This window comes from Eufriesea mexicana, unplaced genomic scaffold, assembly GCF_001483705.2.
Source record: "Eufriesea mexicana isolate 0111107269 unplaced genomic scaffold, ASM148370v2 scaffold14589, whole genome shotgun sequence".
Taxonomy (NCBI): Eukaryota; Metazoa; Arthropoda; class Insecta; order Hymenoptera; family Apidae; genus Eufriesea; species Eufriesea mexicana.
In genome coordinates, this window is record NW_016922043.1 from 332857 (window position 1) to 357315 (window position 24459).

At 36.3% G+C, this 24459-nt stretch overlaps 2 protein-coding genes and 1 pseudogene across 5 annotated transcripts in view; 2 read left to right on the plus strand and 1 right to left on the minus strand.

Moving 5' to 3' along the window:
- LOC108553975 (fork head domain transcription factor slp1) overlaps positions 1 to 10302 on the plus strand; it is a 13304-nt gene extending 3002 nt beyond the window's left edge. Inside the window, exons 3-9 of one of the 3 annotated variants that reach the window (XM_017909074.1) lie at positions 2169 to 2301; positions 8059 to 8643; positions 8714 to 8915; positions 8998 to 9046; positions 9121 to 9199; positions 9278 to 9418; positions 9578 to 10302. In XM_017909074.1, the coding sequence (XP_017764563.1) occupies positions 2169 to 2301; positions 8059 to 8643; positions 8714 to 8915; positions 8998 to 9046; positions 9121 to 9199; positions 9278 to 9418; positions 9578 to 9741 (1353 nt within the window). In that variant the 3' untranslated portion in view covers positions 9742 to 10302. Of the gene's footprint in view, positions 1 to 2168; positions 2302 to 8058; positions 8644 to 8713; positions 8916 to 8997; positions 9047 to 9120; positions 9200 to 9268; positions 9419 to 9577 lie in introns of all 3 variants that reach the window. The other 2 variants (XM_017909075.1, XM_017909073.1) reach the window with 2 other exon arrangements.
- Positions 10303 to 14822: 4520 nt separating this feature from the next.
- Positions 14823 to 20873, minus strand: beta'COP (coatomer subunit beta'). 2 transcript variants are annotated; one of them, XM_017909111.1, is made up of 9 exons: positions 20688 to 20873; positions 19851 to 20202; positions 18815 to 19753; positions 18494 to 18729; positions 18072 to 18410; positions 17410 to 18009; positions 16849 to 17136; positions 15614 to 15787; positions 14823 to 15523 (listed from the first exon to the last, which is right to left on the minus strand). In XM_017909111.1, the coding sequence occupies exons 1-8, from the start codon at positions 20688 to 20690 to the stop codon at positions 15749 to 15751; spliced, it is 2796 nt and encodes a 931-aa protein (XP_017764600.1). In that variant the 5' UTR covers positions 20691 to 20873; the 3' UTR covers positions 14823 to 15523; positions 15614 to 15748. The 2 variants fall into 2 exon arrangements, with proteins under 2 accessions (XP_017764600.1, XP_017764601.1); XM_017909112.1 differs by lacking the exon at positions 20688 to 20873 and adding an exon at positions 20583 to 20599.
- Positions 20874 to 21051: 178 nt separating this feature from the next.
- On the plus strand, positions 21052 to 23781 carry LOC108553969 (uncharacterized; annotated as a pseudogene).
- The last annotated feature ends 678 nt before the right edge of the window (positions 23782 to 24459 follow it).

Consider the following 24459-nt stretch of genomic DNA (forward strand, 5'->3'; position numbering starts at 1 on the left):
CAACCGTTCCCCTTACCACGTCCAAGTAATCGTTTCCCTTCTGCCTGTTTCATTCAAGTTCAAACAATTTTTCCAAGAACCAGAACTATTCATTTGAACATGCACATTGAGATTATTAAATAGTCTTCTTCCATGAATGAACTTATATTTGATTCAGTCTATGGATCGATCGCACGTAGTTTAGATTTACAAAGCCAGCACGAGAAATCGATAGTAGCTCTTCTTACTATAGCTCACAGGTTAAATCAGGCCACTCGTACAAGCGTACTCTGTGCCGATTTAAATTAAAGCAATATCGAAGTCAGAATACGATTATTAGGTAGTTATGCGGTGATTATTCTGGGACAGACACGCGAATTAGTTATGCAAAATAAACGAATGGCTGATAAGTCGGAAGAAAAGCAGAGAAGCCTTTATCAAGCCGCTGATAAAAGAAGCTGCCTCTCACGTCGTCGACCTATGTTGATCTCTTCTCTTCCACAGCCTGATTTCCATTGTTGAATATCGGTGCATTTGTTAAAAGGATTAAATTTTTAGGCATTTTTCCAATCTTTCAGCATCTATTTAGACTCTTTGATTGCAAGATGTGCGAATTTAATGTTGATTTTTCACTTTGAATTATTAGAACTATTGCTTGTAAAATTAGGTTATTATAAATTTATCAAGTAAGCTTGAGATATAATCAAGTGTAGTATAGTATTTATGGATTCAAGTTAGTTTTCAATAATATAATTTCATTACAAAGCTTTCATTTGGTTGTTATGAATTGTTCAAAATTGATCTACAAGAGGTAACTTATAGTACCTTCATAGTATCTATCTTTAGTCTTGAATGAATGAACATCAGCACTAGTACACAACTTTCATTTGTTTGTTTAGAAACATATAATTTAGCAGTAAGCTTTTACTCCTCAGCTTTTAACTAGTTTAAATATTTTACAAAGTTGAAACTACCATTACCAGTTCTTAAACCTAAAAATGTAAAGAAACTATGACCTTGTTAACACAGTCAACAATTAATACTCTTAATGTAGGATGTATTATTTCTTTCATCTATCGGTGTCTTTGCAAGCTCTCCACATATTTCTTCCAGCAAATACATCGGTATTAATCCAACTAAGTAGCACAAAACCACTACCCTTTGAAGAATCCATCGGCTGGCTGTGTTGATTCCCCTTTTTCCACTTGTTCAAAGCGTTCACCGATGGCGACACAGGGCAAGGAGCTTTAATGGCTGTCTAACGAATTAACGAGGTGGCCACGTGTCTCGACTAGCCAGCTCGACGGATTTCTGGAGGACGTTTCTCAGTGTCAACCGCTGATGCACTTCTGCGGTATCCCACACGGTGTCTGTATATTCTGCCACGTTTGCAAACCACTCTTGACAGGTTTAGCGCCACCATAGGAATAGTTGTGAGCTCAGAGACGAGCAGGTTGTGTAAATTCAATCAGTTTTAATCCCTAGGTCAACGACACGCCTCTTTGTCTGGTCAGGTAGACACGACGAGACTGAATTTCATATCCTTACCTGTTTTTTATTCTGAGAGGAGGAAAAGGATGGTCTTCTTTTATGAAAATGATAGAAGTAGTTCTTTCGTGCCATTTCCCTGTAAATTACATTCGTAATTATACAGATAATTGATCATTTTAATAACCTACTTGAGAAAGAAGAAATAAGAGATTCCGTGGTAGTTCCCCGAGGTATTGGTAGACTGGTTGTTTTATGAATTTTCGCCAAGTACATTCGTGGTTCGGTACAAACTAGACGTCGTAAAGCCGGATCGCAAATTAACGATCTAGCGAGATCGTAAGTTTCGCTTGGCATAATACGATGTCACAACACCGGGTCGGTGTTTGTAAGCTTCCGGCGACGGCACTTCAAACATTGCCAGCTACGAGCCAGAAGTCTCTTTGGCCCGCTCTCATGGATGCGACACATCGTTCACGTGCACGATCCTTCGGTTCGTTCACCTTTCATCACACTTGTTCATCATGGTACTGTTCATCTACAGGTATACAATGGCGGTTGTTTGATTCAAGATCATTCTTTGTTCGAATTATATCGTATATATTGACAAATGATCATATTCTACAAAACATTACTAATGCTTGTGTTAAAAATATATATATACATACATTCAGAGCAAGAAATTCTCTTAATTATTTCAGGAACTGCAGCAGGGTAATGGAAGTTTGGGAGTCGCTGGATTGGGCGGGATGCAGGAGTCCTCTCATTCATTGAAAATCAAGCAGGAGCCTTTTCAAGTATCTCCACCGTCACCCCTTCCACCTCTACATCAAGGTAAGTGTCTCACATTCACTTCTAACCTAACCATGATCAACGAAAAACCGTTACTATTCGGGCATGCTTCTAAAAACGCGTTGACTGACGTTGAAAAACTTGCTTGACGTCATCAGGATCCCGGCACCAATGATTCCTCTGTGTTCACGGTATCCGAAAACCGCGTTCTAATAATACAAAACGCCGCTTGAGTGTCGCGTGACTCCGCGCGATGAAAGGAGTGGGGCAAGAGACGAAGAGAGGTGAAACGACCGACTGAGTGTAATTTGAAAGAAGACAGAGATATTAGGGAGAAACAACGAATAAGTAGAACAAGGAAAGAAAGTGGAAAGAGAAGGGAGAGCCAACGGAGGATGATATACCGACGGAGGCTGCGTCCTGATCTCTCCACGCATCGTTTAGTTACATTCTCTGTCTCGATTACGTTTCTTCGAGACCTGTCAGTGGCCCATTCTCGACAGTTTCAGATTTGAAATTACTACTGATGGAAATATTCCTACGTATATACATTTAAACAACGTATACCTAGAGACAGAGAGACAGAAAGAGAGAGAGCGTATTTGGATGATTTATCAGTTACAATCGGCAAACTGCATTGTTTCCATATACATGGTGTATACACGTACCTTGTTGTGCTGTGTCGCTGATGGATTCGTCCAGTTATACATTGGTCGTTAACGCATCCATTAATCATTCAGTGAGGTAGGAAATGCATGCAGTAGATAGACTGTTTGTTTACGGGAGCATAATAAATTCAACGAAAAATCGAAGTAGGATTATTATATCGTTTACATAACCTATACGAAGCGTTCGAGAAAGTCGGTTCAGAAGAATCACGGGCAATTTCCATTGGAAACGAAAGCTGGAGATGTCAGAAAGGTTTAAAGGAGCAGATAAAGCTCGATGAAAAAGGAAACGGTTACACTCGTGGTTTCGTGTTACCAGATTTTTCTGATTCGCTAATCGCTGATGATAGACGGTGCCCTGTTGAAATCTAAGAAGACCGGTATCAATATCTCTGGTGAGTTATGTGCGTGTGCACGCAATTTGATTGTAAATGCGGCGCAAAAATCTTCAGGTTTATTCTGTTCGCTCAGATAAAACGATTAATCAGTCTCGTTGATGACGCGGACGATCCTCTTCGTGGCTGGCGGTCGGGAATTTTTACAGGAACAACAAGACAGCGGTTGATGACTTTTCCTGTGTTTTCGAAATCAAGATGAGAGTCGTTCGAGGTGCTTTCAACAAGAATTATAGTTACTAATCCGGGAATGTTGGTTGCTCCACCGTTGAGTTGATATATCGGACAACAACAGCGTTTTCGTGGATCCCATAAATGATTCTACGAGTTTTCATTCTTCCGTTTTCTTATAAAAAAGATTTTGAATAGTATCTAAATGTGCACATATGGAAACATCTGTTTGAGAACCTTCCTGAGTGCATCTTCAAAATCTTTCTGATCTCACATTGGATCTTATCTATCATTTTAGGTATTATGAAAATCTATCACTTTTCGTATTGAGAAAATTTCATGTTTTATATACATATATTTTTCAAGTATTATAGATAACTATGAATTTGAGAAGGTCAGGAAGCTTTTCTTGTACAAAAGAGTTGTAAAAAGTATATGAGGGTTGTAGGTGCACATTCATAGTCAATGAATCTTTCGACTGTTGTTCTACATTCATGTGGTGCCTTTAATAGTCGTATTCACGATTATGCGTGCAAATTTATCGGGCCAATAAAGACTCCACGATAACGCTCCATGGAAAGCTGACACGTTTAATTTTGCAGCGCTTAAACGGTGTTCTGATTAGCCGAGATCGTAGTTTAACTTCTTTTGAATCCTCTAATTACAAGAAATTAAGGTATAGAGATGTAACTGTCACAATTATACAATGAGTATATTTGTTCCAAGTACAATAACTTGTTTTACTACCTTATAAGATAAGTTCAAGATACTCGATGATTTTTAACCAAAAACTAGAAGATGGGGTTTCGTTTTCATCGTCGATAACGCGACCCTGTTTATTTATTCGGAAACCAGGCCGCGGACGTAATATCTTCACATATACTCGCGTTAAAATAGATTTCTAGTAAACAAGGGCACGGCTCTGGACTAATCTTTAGTTGATAAGGGAATCGCAAGCGTTAATCCAGTCACAATGATTACATGAATGCATAATTTTCGTCCAGTTTTCATCTAAACTTAACCAACCAGATCATTTAATCCCAGCCATGTTGGTCCAGACACGAGTATAACCTCAATTTAGGTCAGCCATGTCATGTAGCTTTGCAGTTTGTCATTTACAGTTTCTAAAGAGGTCCAGAATAGATAAGAAGGTAGAGAGCCACGCAATTTGTACTCGATTTCCTTATCGACGCCTAAACCGGTCGGATCCTTGGCTCTCTAAAACGATCAGAGTGATGGGTGACCGGTTGCAAAACTACGCGAGAAAGAAGATTCAAGATAAATGCTCAACGACGAACCAAGTGGCAAGAACACAGTCGGGCCCCCTGAATATTATCAACCAGCTGCCATTAGGTAACGCTGCAGTTTATTCCCGACTGTGTGTGGTCCATATTAGGTTCTTTTCGAAATACGTGTATTTACTATAACAAACATGATAACGTGACAGGTTACTGATAGGGGAATGGATGAGCATACGATGAACAGGGGAATTCTTTGCATTCCTCAATAATATTGGGGAAAGATAACTTCATCCACACTTCCGGTGCTAGTGGATGTCAGTGAGAAGGCAGGCGCCAATGAAGATGTTCGCGACGATGATTGGCTCATGTGAAGCTATCATAAGATGAGCTATCGTTGGGCAGATGACCCCCTGCTCCCTGATTCCAGCTCCCTCGTTGTCTTCATACCTTCCTTGCAGTTATTTCTCCTTCTGATATAGAAATCTATCTTATTTTCGACTTAACGATATAATTGCACTTGTACATACAGTTTCAAATCAATTCGACCAATAACTTTATCTTGAACATCTTATGACGAATAGTTTTAGGTAGAGTAGATATTACATTATTTTAGCTTAGATTATTGTACAGTTTTTTTTTAAATTGTAAAATTACCTGGTTTATTTGCAACTTGATATTTCATGTTATATTGTAAGAATATCAAACACATTTTAAGGCTGATGGTATCACCATGGGGAGGCACGTGCTCTTCCATGGGTGGGAGTGGCTACCCCAATGGGATCCCCCTATTAGCTGGGCAGGAATGGGTCATCGGACACGTGCCCTGACGCCCTTTAATGCTTACCTTAGCTCGTTATAATCGCCATGATACCTGATATTAGTAGAGTATGACTTTACTCTAATGGTCATATTACTAGTACTATGATTAGCCAATTAATTAGCAAAGAATTTCGTTTAGGAAAGAAGTAGATACGCACTTCTTTTTTCTACTGAAAGCCAGCATAACGTGCTTCTATAAAAGGAAAGTTAAGTATTTGGTTGATTCGAGATATAATAGAGAGTTTTTTAAACTAAGGAGTCGGACGACCCAGTCAAAGGGAAAAGAAAAAGGAGCACCATCAACGACGAGGACAAAGGCGTGCGATTCGCAGCGTGATGTCACAACGTATTATATTTCGCTTATCGGCGTCGATTCCTCGCGGAACCCGCAGCATTTCAGGAATGCGAATGCCATGATTTTCAGCGCAACGACCACGAAGACAATGACCTTCGTCTCGAGGATCGATTTTGCTTTGGCTTAATTGACTCCCATCTTCTCTTTCTTCCTCTCACATTCTTCGTTCTTTTCTTTAGAGAGAAACAGTAATGGCTCAACTCCTTCTCTGTTCATTTATGATCAATATTACAGGGTGACATAATGAAACAGATTCATAACCTAATTAACCACTAACTTTCGAAGAATTCATGAACTCATTTTAAAAATCTGCAGACGTCGTTAAATCATTGTTACAAATATACCTCGATGAAGGACGATAATTTTCGCAAGCTTAATTACGTCACAGGTTTTCACAACAGTCAAACGCTGCACATTTCTGCATTCCCCATTGCAAAACGTCTACTTTCCATGGTGATCTACTTATACACACCATCGGTGTTCTTTCGATATAGGTTAGGAAATTATTCATCAACTTCTTTTCTGTCTTCAGTGTGTTTCACTAGACAATTGTCTGTCACATACGATTTGAAACAAGGGATCCCGTGACGAGAGCAGATGTGGTCTCGTAGGTGTCACATAGCAGGGGGTCTCCAATTGCAGTCAGGTGTGTTAGCAAACGGTTCAACGTTATCGCGATCTCTTCGCTCGCTTGTGCACCTTGGATCCACACACAAGAGCCCACGAGCCTGTATAGATATGTTCAGTGTTCCCTCATAAGTCGATATCGCTTGTCAAACCGCGGACACGTGATCTGTTAAAGATGATGTCTAATCTGAAGCCCTGAAGATGATAACGAAGCATATACGAATAGCTTTCTCATTAATCACGTTTTCCTTAATTTCATTTCTTCAATCTTAGTTTTTCCCAATTTGTTCTTTTAACAAATATATGTTCAATTATCACAGTGACCGAAGTATTTGATCATGTTAATGGTACCATCCAGTAGAAAATATGATAGCACGTTGCTGCTGTGAAAACATCATTGTGTCCTGAGTAAAGAAGCTTCTGTGCACTGAAAATCATATACCCTGAAGCTCTGCGTTAGTGGAATATCATGTTTGCTCGGATTCGCGTACCCTGGGAACAGATGTTCCCGTTTCTAGTGGCTCTGGTTGATAACAATGTAATCGAACATTGACTGTAGGGTACAGTGGACCAGAGTGAGTTGAACGCTCTACCATTTTGTAACTCAGTTTCAAATATTGGGTTCTTGGGTCTTCTATTCTTGAAATTGATACAACTAAATTTGTGAAAATTCATATTCCATTATTCTTCCTTTTGTTCCGAGTTCTTCTGTTGCTCGTTTCTCTCTTTCTCTCTCTCTCTCGCTGTCTCTGTTGTGCAAGTGCGGCGTGCTTAACTTATCGGTGTCTAGTTACGGTTCCAGTTACATGTGCCGCAGGGCACCGGTGAATATTCGACGCCATGCACGTACGCACTCCTTTTCTGACTCATGTCTCCGTGTTTCCCGCTGATTTTCTTCCACCTCTCAGGTTTGTAACAGTCAACTGCACGGTACGTCCACTATTTTCACGAACAGAACTGAAATTATGAATTAAAAGCTGTATTACTTGATTTACAATAACAAACTCTATGTGATATTTACTGTTATTTTTGTCAATGCAGTAATTATGAATTTGTTTTTACAATGAAAAAGAAGATGTAATTTCAAAGATACTCAATGCACTTTAGACGATTATTTCTTCAAACAGCTTATCATCAGGGCTCAAGTATCGCCGGGTGAATTCCTTTCAAAGATCCAATTGTTTTACCCCGGCAAAGATTTCTGGGAAGTCTTACCAGTATGTATATCGATCGAGTCTGTTCCATTGTCCAATTTCTTGGAGGTCGATTTCTCGAGGCGTTGTCTCGAATTAAAATCATCTAACCTTTTCTTTCACCTTCTTCGATAACCTAACCTTGAAAACTTCTTCCTCTGACTTTTTATGAACTACTACGAATAATTCTAGCATTTCCTCCGTGAAGCAGGGTTTTGGCTCTTCACAGGTCTGCTTAGAATTCTTCAATCATATAAATCAGTGATACAAGTCATCCTTAATGTCGTCCGCAATATTACGATATCTAAATCATGTTACCTCTACTTTCAGTGAGCAGCTTTGTGTCAGAGATGCAAAATGGTTGCATCGGTGTCGCGTCGAAAGAACTGGACTCCGTGAGTCTCGCCAGAGGCTTGACGTCACACCATGCCTCTCTAACTCATCATCACTCGCATCATAGTCTGCACAGTCCGAATTCCGCAGTGTCCATGCACTCCACAGGTTCCACTCATCATCACCTTGATGAAAAAGGGTCATCTCCAACTGGAGGTCTTCACAGTACCACTAACAGTAATCCATCGACACCGTCAGCACCCTCTACGCCTACCACAGTGGCAGATGGGTCCTCTTCTGCGACTGGAACCGGAAATGGAAACGGTAGCAACAACGACTCGGCTAGCAAGAAGCCTCCATTTAGCTACGTTGCTCTAATTGCCATGGCCATTCAGCACAGTACTCAAAAAAGGGCGACCTTGAGTGAAATATACGCCTACATCACTGCCAGGTTTCCCTACTTCCAAAAAAATAAGAAAGGCTGGCAGAACTCGATTAGGCATAATTTGTCATTGAACGAGTGTTTCGTGAAGGTACCACGTGATGGTGGTGGAGAAAGAAAGGGAAATTTCTGGACTGTTGGTTAGTGAAGGTTTTCGTTTTGAACGTAGTGTAGTAACGGTTGGTTGTTTGAATCCGTGTCCATTTTTAGATCCTCAATACGCGGACATGTTTGAAAATGGTAACTACAGAAGGCGTAGACGCATGAAGCGACCATATAGGAATGCACCGTATCATAAACCGCTATTTGGCGATCCTTTCTCTCCTACACATGTCCATCTTGGTCCCAGGAACTTGTTTGGCCACTCACCGCCGTCCTATGCTCCGTCTACCTACACCAGATATGACACCAGGTACCAATAATCATCCGGAAGATTCTTCATTCTAAAATCCACCATTAAATCTCAAATAACATCTATTTATCTACAATTCCAGTGCTTGGAGTCTTCAACAATCTCAGCTATCGTATAGCCACTGTCAAACAGTAAGTGTTCCTAATTACTATTTTGCTACCAATAGGTAAAAGATAATCGATAAAAGTTTGCAATTTTCTTACAGCTTCAGCCACAGTTGCAACCAATGCAATCTATGCAGATTCCAACCATGAACGGTTATAGTCAATTAGGCACCTCGTTAGGTGAGTCTCTATATTAATTAGCAGATTTGTTATATTTAATTTGATCAAATTCTCGACGACCAGGCAAAGCGTTTCAAGGCAATTATTTGGATGTTCCAGGTGGAACCACAAGTTCCCCGGGTTCAATGGGAAGTGGTTCCTTTGGCAGCAGTTTCGCTAGAAGGCATGATGCCGCTATGACTCAAGAAACTGTGCCTGCAAGGTGCTATTGGCCTGAAAGTAACTATCTCCAATAAATTTTAATATATTTATATTTAAATGTATCAATCATGTTATGTGATACAAAAACAGGATTATGAAATTATCTCTTTTAGTACTTCCCCTGTTCATCCAAAGAAAAGGAATACATCCAATTATCTTTTTCTCTTTTCGTTTTAGTGGTAAATGTGAAGGAGGAACCGGGAACCGTGGCAGTATCTAGCACTAGCGTGGGGGGAGTGGGTGTTCCTACAGGAATGATGGGATCTACTACTCCAACAGGAGTTTCTGCAACGGGATTTGCGCCTATGGAGTTTCAATCGCGATCTAAGTGCTTTATGTGAATTAATTTGTCATTTACACTATTGTCACAAGCCGAGAAAATCACACCAAGTCCTGAAAGATCATTCTGCGTCGTTTAATCGAGGTTAACTAGATTGATCTTTGTTTGGACATGGTGGCAAGCGAGGAAAGTGGATTATTGCAGTGTTTCCTTTTACGAGGAAATTTTTTGGGACCTATGGAGCCACTGGAGAGAAATTGAGCTGGTTTTCTACAGTGATAATTCTAGACCAGTAGAGCGTGAAAAGTCTCTTCCACTTAAAACGATAAACACTATACCCTTGTCCTCGTGTGTTTTCGACTGCTACACAGTATTCGATATTTAAGCGAGATAAGAGATCAGTTCATACTTCATGAATTGGTTTTCTAAAGAAAAGAAACGAATCTGCGAGGAACAGATTTGGAGTTAACAATTAACCCGTAGTTTAAGGAGCATTCGTGAGATAGGAAAGCACTCAAAGATGCTTTTGGTGAACTTACCGATGTACGAATTGTAATAAGCTTGGAATATGTTGCTGAGGGTCTCATTTTGAGCAATTTTTTCTGTGGACGTAATTAGTACTTCAAAATTGTTTCTGAACCATTAGGTAATCTTTTTTATACTATTTCGTTGAATTTTGCAAATACACATATATAGGCAGAATTTAATGTAATCGCATACAATTCAGTGTAATTGACTACCGGTTATATATATAAGGAAAACTTGCTTAAAGTGTTATCGTTTACAACATATTTGAAAATCATCAAAATCGGTGAGAAACCAGTACATCGATAAGTTCATATTATTTTCTTTTATATATATAAATAAGTAGGTTTATGTAGAAGCAGAAGATAAATGTGTATCATGTAGGTTGCATAACGCAATAGTAAAAAGAAAAAAAAACAGTTTCTCTAGAAGATTATTCATCGATGTACATATTTAAAGCCTAAGTAGTTTGGTCGACTAATTATGAACTATTCCAAGATGGACACACGTGGCAGCTCCTGTAATTAGATGGAAAGTCGAAAATAAATCTATTATTTATCGTCTAGAATTGTTAAATGAGGATTATTTACCTTCCATTATACTTTAGTCTAAATTTAATATAATTCTTATTCAACAGACTTTTACTCTATAGATAAAGGACTTTTCCATAGTTAATTATAAAAACATGTTTACAATTCTCAAATTTTGTATGATTATTATGTCCTTTAATTCATTAATTTATTTTTGTAAAAATGGTTGGGTTATTTTTATTCAATATTTAGAACAAAAGTTTGGTTGCTTCCTGTGATTCAATTCCAGCCCCTGGGCTCAGAATATCCCTGGCAAAATGAGAAAAAGAGTGGAAGAGAGAAAAGTAGCCAATGGCCAGCAATGGTGATGTTTGCGTGAACGAGGATGTTTTACAAACACGGTGCGCACAGGCGAGCTTTAATATTCTCCGTAAAAGAGAGGCTAGCCGTGCACAGCCAGTCAACACCGTACGTGCATCAGCGCAGGAATAGCACGTGCACTTTATTTTTCGTCTGGAAATCGATCGTACGGTCCCTTCTCCACGTCCGCCTCAAAATAAATCTTGCCTGCCTGATGGAAAAGAGCACGCTTGGTATGAATGGAATGGACAAATATCTTCCTACTTACATAAGTGTAATTTGGGGTTGCTTCTTGTGTCCTTATAAATTTGATTTCTTTTTGAACATCTTGTATTATAACCTTTACCCTCGTTACTTTACACTTTTTTCATTGCTTGGAATAAATTGTCTTAAATTATAATTTGTATAAGTGTTATAATAATACCTGAACTATTAGTGGCATAATTTCTTTTATATTATTTTAAACAAGACAAAATGAAGTGAATAAGGAATTAGAATTTGATTATTGTAATAATTAAACTGAAATATTAAACCTTCCATGAGCTCCTTGAATTTTCTTTTATAACATAATTTTCAGGACTTTTATCCAATATCCTTTTTATTTTTGTGTTGTAGAAAAGGAAACGTGTTCCACCATGTATGGCAGTGTAAACTCTGCTGTGGAGAGGGTCTGTGTTATCCTGTCTCTCCCATTGGTTGCCAGAGACAGGTAGAAACACCTGTCTCTCCCTTCAAGAAGAACCACTACGAAGCTAGATAGGGAAACCTAAATTCCTATTGGTTGACTGAAACAGGTGAGACTAAAGGAAGGGAGTCTTCACTTACCATAGGATGGCACTTAACCTTTCTACCTATGTTTCTATAGCCACTGCAAGAAACATGGTATCTCTAAAAAAATAAAATAATAAACTATCCATCTGTCCAGGATGGAAAAAGGTATACAATAGCTAAATCTTTCGAGAAACTCGAAACATAAAAGATGGCTACTGTTCGGTTCACGCAAACAGTCTCTATAAGCAAACACTGGCGTTAATCATCGGTGGTTCCCCTTTCCGTGGAACGAATCCACTGAGAGTCAGGTAAATCATTCCTGGTGTTTCTCTGTGGGCTCAGATTACAGAGATGTGGCCGCGGTACTTTACAACGAGACGCGACCACCATGTAATTATTGTTCCTTATCGAATCACTCCTAGTAGGTTGCCAATGTCAAGACAATAATTTTCTTGATTTTACAAGATTATTTGTTAACATTAAAATACTCACCAGCAGCTTGTGTTAACTGAAGAAGTTACTAAAATCGGACAGATTCAATTTTATTTAGAAAGTTCAACCAGTTGCATTTTTAAGGCGTTTGAATGAGGATAACGTCGCAGGCAGTCGAAGACAGCCGGGAATTCCTTCGTTTCCGTCGCGTCGAGATTCACACGCACGTGCATCGTCCGTGGCGTGTAAATAGAGGGCGGAGGTGACATATAGCGACAGCCAGAGCAAGCGTGTCGACCATTTAGGCGACTATTAGCAGCTTCACGGCCTCTTTCATGCACGTGCGACTCAGAACCGCTTGTCGGCTCCTGATGCCACTTAAATTGTTCGATCCTCAGTGTCATTGACTAGCAAGATTATTAGCCTCATCATTTTATAGTAATAATGAATGTAACCAGTCAATGATAACCAAGTAATTGTCATCATGTTACAGAAAATCAAGAAGGATAGAACACTGGGAGAACAAAAAGTCTGCATGTGAATGGGTGTATAAATATATTAATTGATTCGTTTAATTATAAATAATTAATAAATATATGAAATTTTTGTTTTGTTTTATTAACTTACCAAAATCAGATTTAGGTTATGTTCCCATTGAAAGGAGTATGACGAGAAATTCGAAGCAATGTTGACATTGAATTGCATATTCCTACTTTTTTGAAGTTCTAACTCTATGAAGGATGTGCAAAGAAAGAAAACATGGAATCTTATTGGAATGATTTTTGCTGGTTTATATTTGGCTCCGCCTTAAGAATTACCCGGCTCGTTTACGCGGTCGTTAGAGTGGATTTAACTGGACGAAACGAGGGAGAGTGTGTCAGATATCGTTCGACCGAGTTCTAGTAATCCTCGCGCGGAACGAACAGTAATAAATTCTCGGCGACACTGCTTGGAGAGGAGGGCCGGTGTTACACGGTCCATTTACTCCTCGAGGCGTCACCTAAAATCAGTTAATTATATTCTAGATATTCTACCACTTGGACTAGTCGAATCGATATACCTCTTCCCATTTAGAACACAGAAGGAAGAAATGTACAATTATCTTAATTTTTTCGTTAATCAAATTATTAATGTAAAAGCTAACTCTTTACAAACTCTTTAAAGATATTAATTTATAACCTATTTTAATTTTCTGTTAGAATATATTGTTATAATAATGTCAATATTAATTTGTTAACCTATAACTTAATTATTCTCGAATAATTCTTTTCAGACTTCATTTATACATGTTTCTAATTTTCAATGATCGATTAGTCAAAGGACAGAGATCGGAACGTAAAAATCGCAAGGTATTCCAGCGACGAGCACCCAGAGAGAGAGGAGCGCTTGGCTTTTACAAAGAGCATAACGACGCGGACAATTTGTAGCAGAGTGTCAACGTAGCCGATTCTATTTTCGAAACGACGCGCGCGGCTATCTTTCCGCCCCATTCCCTCGTCTTTCTCTGTCTCCACCTACTCCTCCATCGTTTTTCAGCCTGTTGCACCGGGTTCTCCTGGTGTCGCGTAAATTTACACGCGATTAATCCGTCCTCGTGGCCGTCTCTTGTTATCCAGACGTGCGGTCTCTCATCTGTTCTGAACCATAAAAATAACAAAAATGCAAAAAAAGACTCGGAAATAAATATAAAATTTTTAATAAAAAGAGAATACAGTAGTTACAATTTTTAGCCATGTTATCTACTATGTCTATTTTGGTTTACAATTAATGAAAATAAAAGAGAAATGCAAAAAAATCGGTTTCGTATTATTGTTACAAACGTTTCTAACCTTCTCTTAAAAATGATGTAAGATCTTACAGCAGTAGAATCTCTTTCCAGAGAAAATGTACCATTACTTTTTTTCGAGATTTTAATGTTTTTGTTAATCCTTACGCAGTATAATAACTTCCATTTAGTATTTTTTTACAAACAAATTAGTAAGATTTAAGCGCCACGCAAGTATACCAATATAAGATGAAAATAGAGATGGAATACAATAGTTAGTCTTCGTCGAGCGCATGCTGTGCTGGGAAACCTCGAAGCACGTACCAGTCATGCAAAATGTAACTCCTTCTCTTTCTACAGTCGCTCACGACACGTACGTGTGCATGAAAATTGTCGACTATTCGGGTTTCAGGGAGAGTTAACGTGTTTCTGACTTACTAGGTGTTTGGATTATTTTAGGATCCTTTATTAGAAAGCTTACTCAGCGTAAAAAAAGTTGTGGATAATGGTGACGTCATTCAAAGGAGATATACTCTTCCATTAGGACATTGAGAATAAATTCGAAATTTAATGTGAACTAGTTCTCAAATTATAAACACCTTCTTTATTTTTTATTGCTCACAATGTAAAGGAGCTATAAAGATATTTATGTATAAAATGAAATAAAGATGAAGTTTTATTGAACTATTTTGTTATATTAACAATGTATTTATATATTTTCTAAGTTCTCAAGCATCGATAAAAAAAAGGTATGTTAGGGTAAGGTAACGATCGAAAAGAAACAGATGGAAACTTATGCGAACGTTTTGTTATATTACAATATATATAATTCTCGGTACATGGGTAAAGTCTGCGTGCACAGGCTGAATATTGTGCATGATAAAAACACTCGCGCACAAAAATGTTGATAATTTTTAGATTAGAATATACTTCACCGATTTTGATGACTTTTTAATACATTGTAGAAATCAACAGTTCGAAGAACTTTTCTTAGTACATGTTACTCTCGTTCACCCTTCATCTTCGAAATATTCCCAAGAAACTTTTACTACTATAGCATTGAATTCTGCCTAGGCATACATATACTTTCGTGGCAGTGTGTGCGTTAGTATGTGGTCACCACTTATCTGTTGTTTATGCAGACACGAACAGAAGACGAATTTGTAAAGTTTAAAAGTAATTTTAGGTACGATTAGGTTATGTAAATCATAACGTGACAAAGCGTATCGCGTGGGGTGATATAAATGAGCGTTTAAAAATCCACGAAAAGATATCTTTTTAACAAGTTCATCTTTGATACATAATGATTGCCATGATGTGTTTATAAGAAGAGTAAATAAATAGTGATTCTAAGCTTACTCATACGCTGTCACGGATGTATAAGTGTAGACAAACTTCAATCCTATAGTAGCAAAAATTTTGTATGAATATCTCGGAAATAAAAGCCAAGCAAAGGTAACCTGTATTAAGGAAAGTTGTTAGAAACGTTGATTTTTAAAACATACAAAATTATTGAAATCGATGAAATATATTCTAATTTATATAATTACCAAAATGTTCTTCGACGATTTCCTTTTTTTTAATACTTGACTCTAAACGATTCTGGTCGGCTCGTGGGGAATGATTGACAGAAGAATGAAAATTGCACGTGCGATGTGCACGCTACTTAGCTTCCAATCGACGGGCTAATCTTCCTCGAGGAGGTCGTCATCAAGACTAACACCCTGAAACAAAAAACGAATTCTTTATAGTTGCCATATCAAATCGTTATTTTTTTTTTATTAACTGAGTACTCAAACGATAATTTAGATGATAAACATTTAATGGTAATTATGTCTAGAAAAAGAAATGATTTACGATTGATAAAAATTTTATTTTATTATTGTTAATACTCAATAAACAATGAGTACAATATGATAAGGATATGTGGTAATTCTGTGAGAGAATTATTTGCTATCTGAAAGAGGAAAGCGTGATAAAACAATATAAACGAAAGAAAAGGTATACAAAGAGGCTTGAATGTTATGGCAATAAGGTTGTAAAGAGAATGAACCGCGACTGGCGCAAAGTTCAACAAACTTTATGATCCCCACAACTCCCTCACATTTGCTGATGACTCAAGAATCTTAATACTTGATGTTTATAAAAAAAAAAACATACAAAGAAAGAAAATATGATTTCTTAAAATACGGCTATCGATTTTTATCTCGAAACAAAAGTTTCGGAATCCTGCACTTTCACATACCTTCCATCATTTCTTTTTTCTTTTTATTTCCGCATGTGTTTCACTTTTCTTTTGCTCTATTTACCGCAGTGTTCGCTCTACTCGATAGGTGGAACGTGTTCACATACATCGGTCAAGATCGATATATCGTCACGCATACACACGCTGTAGATGCGCGTGTTTTGTTCCACGCTTAGTTTCAGACTGTTTAGTAATACAATACCCTTCTAGAATTACATGCCTGTATTTAAGGGTATTAAGGCATCGTCTAGTTACCCCCTTTTGTTCCTTCTACCCCTTATTTTTCTTCCGTTTAACCTCGATTCGTGTATCGATTGTCCGTTATAATTTTAATATCACGGTTGATAGAACTCTAATCCACGGTATAATTACATTGATGGAAAGTAAAAGAGAAAGTAAATGCACTTTTATGTATGTACACTTACTTTGTGTGTTAGAAGATCTTATGTACGGACAGCATGCACAAGGTAAAAAATGTTGCATGAAGAAAAGAAAAAGAAATAGGAAAAACACATAATGGTAGTAACACAATGAACTTACAGTAGTGTCTATAGTATCATCAATTTCGATATCGAGATCCAGATCATCTTCATCAATAGTTAGGGGCCTGGAGTTGCTGACGGTCTTCGTGATTTTTTCAGGCACATTCAATGTTCCTGTAGATGATGGAATTATCTTACCAATATCAAGATCTTGTAACCTATTCGTTATAACCTCGGTTGCTGGTACTTCTGTGTCATTAGTAATATTTGCACCGGGTTTATAGGTAAATCGATTTGCCTGCTCAGCAGCTAGTATTTCCTCGAATGGTTTCCGATCAATATTGGGCTATCGTGAACACATGAAATTGAAAAAATTTTCACTACATAATTAAAATTGCACTAACTGTATGTATTTTGTGTTTTATGATATGTCGAACTTCGAACTTGAAAAAATTAAACGTTTCATATATTTATAGCAAATAAAAAAAAAAAAGAAGAAAAAGAGGAAGGAAGAAAAGAAATCACCAATATAAAATTTAATATGTTTAAAACATATGTGCATATGCGTAGTGTATGTATATGTAATATAAATTATGACTAAATATATATCTCTTCTTACTTGGACCGTCGGGAATGCAGATGCCGGAATTTTCTTCTTGCTCTCTTCCACGAGGAACTGTTCAACTTTCAGAGATTCTCTATATCCAGGGAATAGATTTTCATATTGTTCAGGGTCGGCTAAGCTTTGTCCGGCTTTTTTACTCACGGTAGACAGCTTTTCCTTCCATAATTTTACAATTGATGAAATTTTACTAGGAGCATACGTTCTTGCAAAGAATGCAGCCTCTGGAATCCTATTCGTTTTTATGAGAATATCCACGCACTTGTCGAGGTCTCCAAGAATGAAATATGATAAGAACGAAATGTTGTTCTTGCCCGTATCATCAGCATCCATGCCAAGTTTCTCAATCATACTTGCATTTCCTGTGCTGGTAGCGAGTAACAAGAGTCCTCCGAAATCTTGCGCTTGATGCAAACATTCTTGTGCTAGGCACAGTTTTCCTTTTTGTGTAGCAAGAGACGCTAACTGCCGCCATTTTTGCTGGCTATTCGCTTCCTTGGCAAGTGAATGTGCTGTTATAAGATCTCCTAACGCTAAAGCTAATTCAAACCTGTGTTCCGGATCTGTAGACACCGCTAACGCTTGTTCTTTGAAACCCTAAAATATATTAATTCTGTTACAAAAAATTCTAAAAAATAAATTTCTTTAAGAATACAAACTTGTTTCTCCAAGAAATGTGCCACTCGCGTTCGATGTTCCTTGGGCACTGTGGGAAGAACTCTATCCGCTGTTTCAAAATCTTTTCGCATAACGGCAGTCTGATATTCCAATACGGATAACAATAATGAATACGAGATAACTGATAGCTCCTTGTCGCATAAATACAATCTGTTATCCCTCGGGACATATCCAAGAAGATACATTGGTCTATCCAAGTGTGATACAGTTACAACTTCCCCACCGACGAAGTAGTTCACTCGATTTACGCTATTTGTGTAGATGAAACAGTCACCGACCCAAAGACCAGTTTTGACAACTTCACTCATTTCAGCTATCATCTGTATTATATTAAAAAATTTTAGAATGTTAGTTTTTCTATTATATGGTTTGGGTTAGGTTTAATAACTTAAATGACAAAAACCTCGAAAGCATCTTCGATATCTTCTGAATTTTCTGGAGCATTTGCAACAACATCGGCGCAATATTTTAAAATGAAGTATTGATCAGAGGTGGCTAATGCTACCAGAGAGGCATTTTCAGCCCAATAAACGTGTGTTGGTTGAATATCTATACGACGAACTAATTTTAGAGTGTCCCAGTCAAAGAATGATAGTCCGGATCCAGAAGAAACGCCCAATAAAAATCCACCAAAAATACCTGTATAATCGAAAACAATTAAACAGTCAAAAAAAATTGTAAATTAACGAAATACGAAGATATAAGAAAGAATAATTATGTGTACCATCTGCACCAAAATCAGGCTTAAAACTCTTCTTTTCCTTAAAATTCTTGAAAACTTTTACTGTAGTATTACTTTCTCTAACAGCGTACTGACTGGAATCAGCTGCCCAGATGAATTCTGCTGCTTGACCAAAAGCTTTATTTCTTAGAGCCATAGATGTGTAAATAATGTACTCCCCATCTCCACAAACTACTAAGAATCTTCCATTTGGATTATGCTGAATAGTCTGTGGATAAATTTCACAGGCACCCATGTCTTTAACTGCCAATGGAAGTCTCTCTCCATCTTGTGTTTCCTCGCCTAAAGCTTTTAAGTTTACTTGCTGTATGTCGCTGTGCTTTGCCCAAACAATTTTGCCACCCAGTGAATCCATAGAAACAGCAGGTTCCTCTCTACCAACTTTTAATATAACACTACCCTCATCATAACCAATCGCAACATTGTTAGAACCCCGCAAACAAGAGATTGTCCATACTCTTTCGAAACCATAATTAAGGGAAGATTCCAGTCTATATGTCCCAGCATGCCATATTCGAACTGTTCCATCTTCGGAGCCAGTAAGGATGATGGGTAATTCTGGGTGAAAACATACAGCGCAAATATTCTGCGTGTGTCCCTCCAATGTCTGTACACACGTTTTATTTTGATAATCCCAGATTTTTACATATTTATCATCTGCACCTGATATCAAATATGGTTTATCTCCACCATGATAGTAATCAACACAATTTACACCTTTCTCATGACCATCTAATGTGAAATTAGCAGTGGAAGATCCAAGTTGCCATACTTTCACTGTTCTATCTAATGAGGCACTAGCGAATGTGTTATTATCTTTTGGATTGAATACAACTTGCATTACATAGTGTGTATGTCCCTCAAATACTTGTTGTGCTATCCAAGCTTTCTCCCAATTCCATAATTTAATTAACATATCATCTAGAAGTAAATGTAAAACATAATCAAGCAATAAGCAAATAAAAATAATAAGAAAATAAACACATTATTAAAAAATAATAGCTAAATTAATACATACCACTACTTGTTAATATAAATGGTTGTGTTGGATGCACTGCAATGCATCTGACATAGTCACTATGTGCTTCAAAGGAATGCACACGTTCCAAAGTATTATAATTAAATACTCTAACTTGCATATCATCTGATCCAGTGACAACCCAATTTTTACGTGGTACAAATTTGGCTGTACGAACTGGTAAATCACATACTTCAAATGTTTTAACCAACATTTGACTTTCATGATTCCAAATATTAACATTTCCCTGATACAAGGAACAAAGCATCCATGATTCAGTTGGATGAAGATCTACACACTTCACCCTGTCTGATCGAGCAGTTAGTTTCCGTTTGATATCTAACCTTAGTGGCTACAAGGACAGAATGATTTAAAATATAGTATACATTACATAATATAAAAAAATAATAGAAAAGTTAGAACAGTCAGTTATTTAAATAATGATGCAATTTGAGAGATTTATATTATATGTTTTATGTGACAAAATTTTTATACTGAGAATATTATATGAAAGATATATATCATAATAATATCAAGCCATGTCTATTGTATTTTTCACGTGGTTTTTTCATTATTTACAATACATATTTACATAAATGGTTAGCTGTCAAAAATAAAAAAAGAGAAACAAACAAAAAATGGAACAATTTATTGTTGAACACTGTTTAAATCCAGTGTTTTTATGCGATAAATATAAGGTAAAAATTATTTATTGTAGAATACAGTTATTACTGCTGCAATTCTTCGCCACTACCGCTATAATGGTGCACAAACAGGTATACAAGAGCAAGTGACAAAATTATTAGATTACGTTATCTTTACTTCTGAAATACTTACCATTTTTCTCTGTATAACGTATATTTACAGTATTGAACAATTTGGAACCTAATGACGTAGACACAAAATTTAAATCTTCTCCCATGAAGTAACTACGTGGCCCAACCTTTCCTCCACCACACAACAACCTACACCTCCTAAAAATGGCGTTGATCTAAAGGTCCTTACACACGGTTTAAACTGTCGATCGATATATTTATCGTCAGATGGATTATTAAAATTGATCGTATTAATAGTTTTATGATCTATAGTTGACTATTTTTATGCACAAGTCCAATTCATTATTAGATTTGGAAATTTAGGTATGAATTTAATAACACATTATATGATGTCATATTCTTAACCTGTGGCATATACCTTCATGATGCATCAGAGTCATAATCACATGTTTGTAGTTGAAATATTGAAAAGTAAACTTTTTCTAATCATTCTTTTTTTTTTATATTATCTAAAATAAATTTATTGGAATCTTAATTTATAATTTCATTTTAAAAGTGTAACGCATATATGAGTATATTAAATTAGTAAAGTTATATAGTTGGCAAGACTATTATATCATCGAATGGTATTGTAGAAATAATAATTATCCACTGAGTAGCGGTTTATTCAAATTTATTATGCAATTAATTATTTTATACATTAAAATATTTATATAAAAAGCTTCATAAATTGTATCAAAAATACTTTTCTACGAAATATTTTATTGGTTTATAACTTATTACGAAGTATACCTAGAGAAGCATTTAATTCTTTTTGATTGCAGTTGCATTCCATTGTGATTAAACAGGAAAATATTGACAATAAAAGCACGTGCTAGACAGAAAATTTCCAAAAAGATGAAAAATAATCTGAATTAATACGTCAGCACAAAGGTATGTTGATTATGTCTTGTAGAAAATATAACTTGCTGAATAATTTAAAGACACGTAATTATTCTTGAATCTATCATAAAAACTCATTATTTATCATCGGTAAAGATGAAACCTTTATCTTACTATTATTATCAATTTATTTATTTAATATTATTTTTAAAATGAATTAAATCTAATATTAATTTTCAAGTATTGTTGTGATTTTTAAGAAAGAATGAGTTCTCATATATGCAAATACAGAAATTTTTTATTAGGATTGTAAAATTTTTTACAAATCAGACATTTATAACGGGTTAGTCTGTAGTAACAATGGCGTCCCCTACGCCAATAGCTTATATTTGGACTATGTTAATTATCAATCAAATATATATATTTGCATGTTTCAAAATGGTAACAAAGGATATTCTTCTTTGTAATTGTAAGTTACCATACCTCGTACAATTCCGTGAATTTTGTTCACGGTATATCTAATTCACAAACTATGGAACGATCATGAATTTTTAGTTCTATAGAATACTGTATTACTATACCTGGTTGAAAGCTGCTTAATTCAAGGAAGAATATCAGATTTAGTTGTATGTTGAAAATATTCAAACTTCGTTAATCTTCTTTTTCTTACATTTTTCTTAAAAAATAATGATTTTCACAAATTTAAATTAAAAAAAATAGTATTATACATGCTGGCTGTTTTAACAGTAATGCATATAGCTTTAAAATCAACTTTTTGGTGAGCTGTAGTATAAATCAAACTTTTCTGTGGTTTACTTGTAGTTTGTAGCTTGTTTACCGATGAACGATTACTGGAATATAAATCTGTTTTATCAACCGATTTGCAGATCAGATGGAAACACTTATACCAATCTGGAATCATTTTTATGCGTTAATTACAAGTATACACGAAATAAATACAATAAACTCTATGTATTTACCATGCTGTTAATACGGATTAAAGTTGTTAGAAGAATTTAGTTGATCGGTTGCGAGAGCTTTCCGAGAGAGCAGTGCGAGGGTAAAATTCCAGCTTGCGAACTCCGACTTCAGTTCGGTGTTATACGTTAATGTTTGTGGGTATTGTTACATTTTCTCGTCTGGTTGCCGACTTGTCCAACAATAGAAACTAAAAATCCCTTATCTTCGAGTTAGTGAAATTTTGCGTATATTACCAACGTTTCCAGAGACTTCACTATCTGTGAATTTCGCAAAATAAACACTAAAGTTTAAGTTAGGTTAGATCTATAATACTTAGATTTAGGCTTCATTCGAGTCAGGCTTAGACTAGGAATAAAATTTTTAAATGTTTAAAATTAATTTTACTCCTTCTTTCTATATTGTAATGGTATTAACAATTACAGAAAAATGAGATGGAACTGAATGACTGCACATACAATAGAAAGTTAGATACTGCATGACACTGACACATGATAAACGATGTTTACAGAATTTATTATTACATAACCAAGCCCTGCGCAATTACTAAAGGGAGATGCGAATAAAATCTTCTTTGTGTCCTAGATGGCGTTACTTATCTTAATTCGTTCGAGTTTTTGTACCAGAAACCTGGTGAGCATACAGTAGACAATGTTATTTTTATTTCAATTTGTACATCTCCAATTAAATTGGACAAGATAAACAATATTATTTCACAGGTTTCTTTTAATTTTCTCCCAGATTTGAAATTATTCGTTTCGAATGCTAAGTGTGGGACAAATACGCAAATCTCTTTTATTCATCTTACGACTGTACGGAATGTCAATGTAACCTTTACTTCGGAAAACAAGGTTTGCGGAAACGATGACGTCACTCACCGAAGTAGCCATCAGCTGCAATGCTATACGAGTCAAAATAAATGTCAGTACTGTCTAGGAATAACCTTATTTAGCTAGGCTCCTCGAGGCTTCTATTTGCAATATCTTTGCTGATATTGCTGACACTTTATCTTTCAGCTACCATGCTGAGTTCAACCCTGATGTTAAACCAAATTGAACTAAAAGTTAGAAGGTTAACTATTATTGTTATTTAATTTCTTCTTTTTTGCCAGATTTGTCTCTGATACATTCTAAAGACTATATTGGCCCCAATGGCAATTCTTGCATATCCATATTTGAAGAAGCCTTCGACTCTTAATTTGTGGAAATAATTTATCTTACTCTAGTCCACAGGCTCTGTGATGTCCAAAGTTGAAGATTTATAAGAAAAATGAGCAGTCAGCTGATTTTGATTGAATGTGGAATATGAATCCTTAATTTCTTACATTTCAAACTCAAATTAGATGTTGGAAAAAGCTCATACTTATTCATGATATCCTTCTTTTTTCACAGAATAAGATATTCCTCTTTTCCACGAAGCTGATGTTCGCTTACGACGATGCGAAGGTCCTTGCTAGCGTTCTCACGCGATTAATCCACGTTTCATTCAACGGCTTGCGTCATCAAGGACGACTAATTCGTCTGATGGATCTTCCTTAAGAAAAATATCTTTAACTCCCTTTCATGGGTTCATCTGTGAAATATACTTTACTCTTTCAATTACCTATGCAGGTAAAATAAATTGAAATAAAATATTGATATACATAGGAACGAAAGGTATCGTTGGAATGGTATATTCCAGGTTAAATAGCTGTTGATATGATACACGTAAGATTTCTTTTAAAACTTTTTTATTGAAAATTACTGATGGAGAATAAAATAGCTGTACAAAAAGTGCACTTATCGGATTTTAACCCTTTGCACTCGAAAGGCAATCTTCAGTCATCGATCTTTTGAAGATCGATATTAATTAACATATTAAATTTAAAATAATGTAATAGTGTGCAAGATATTGAAATTAAATAATTCTACGTGTTAATTTTTGTATGATTTTTTATTTAATATTTTAGAGGATATCGTCGGTTTTATGGCAGA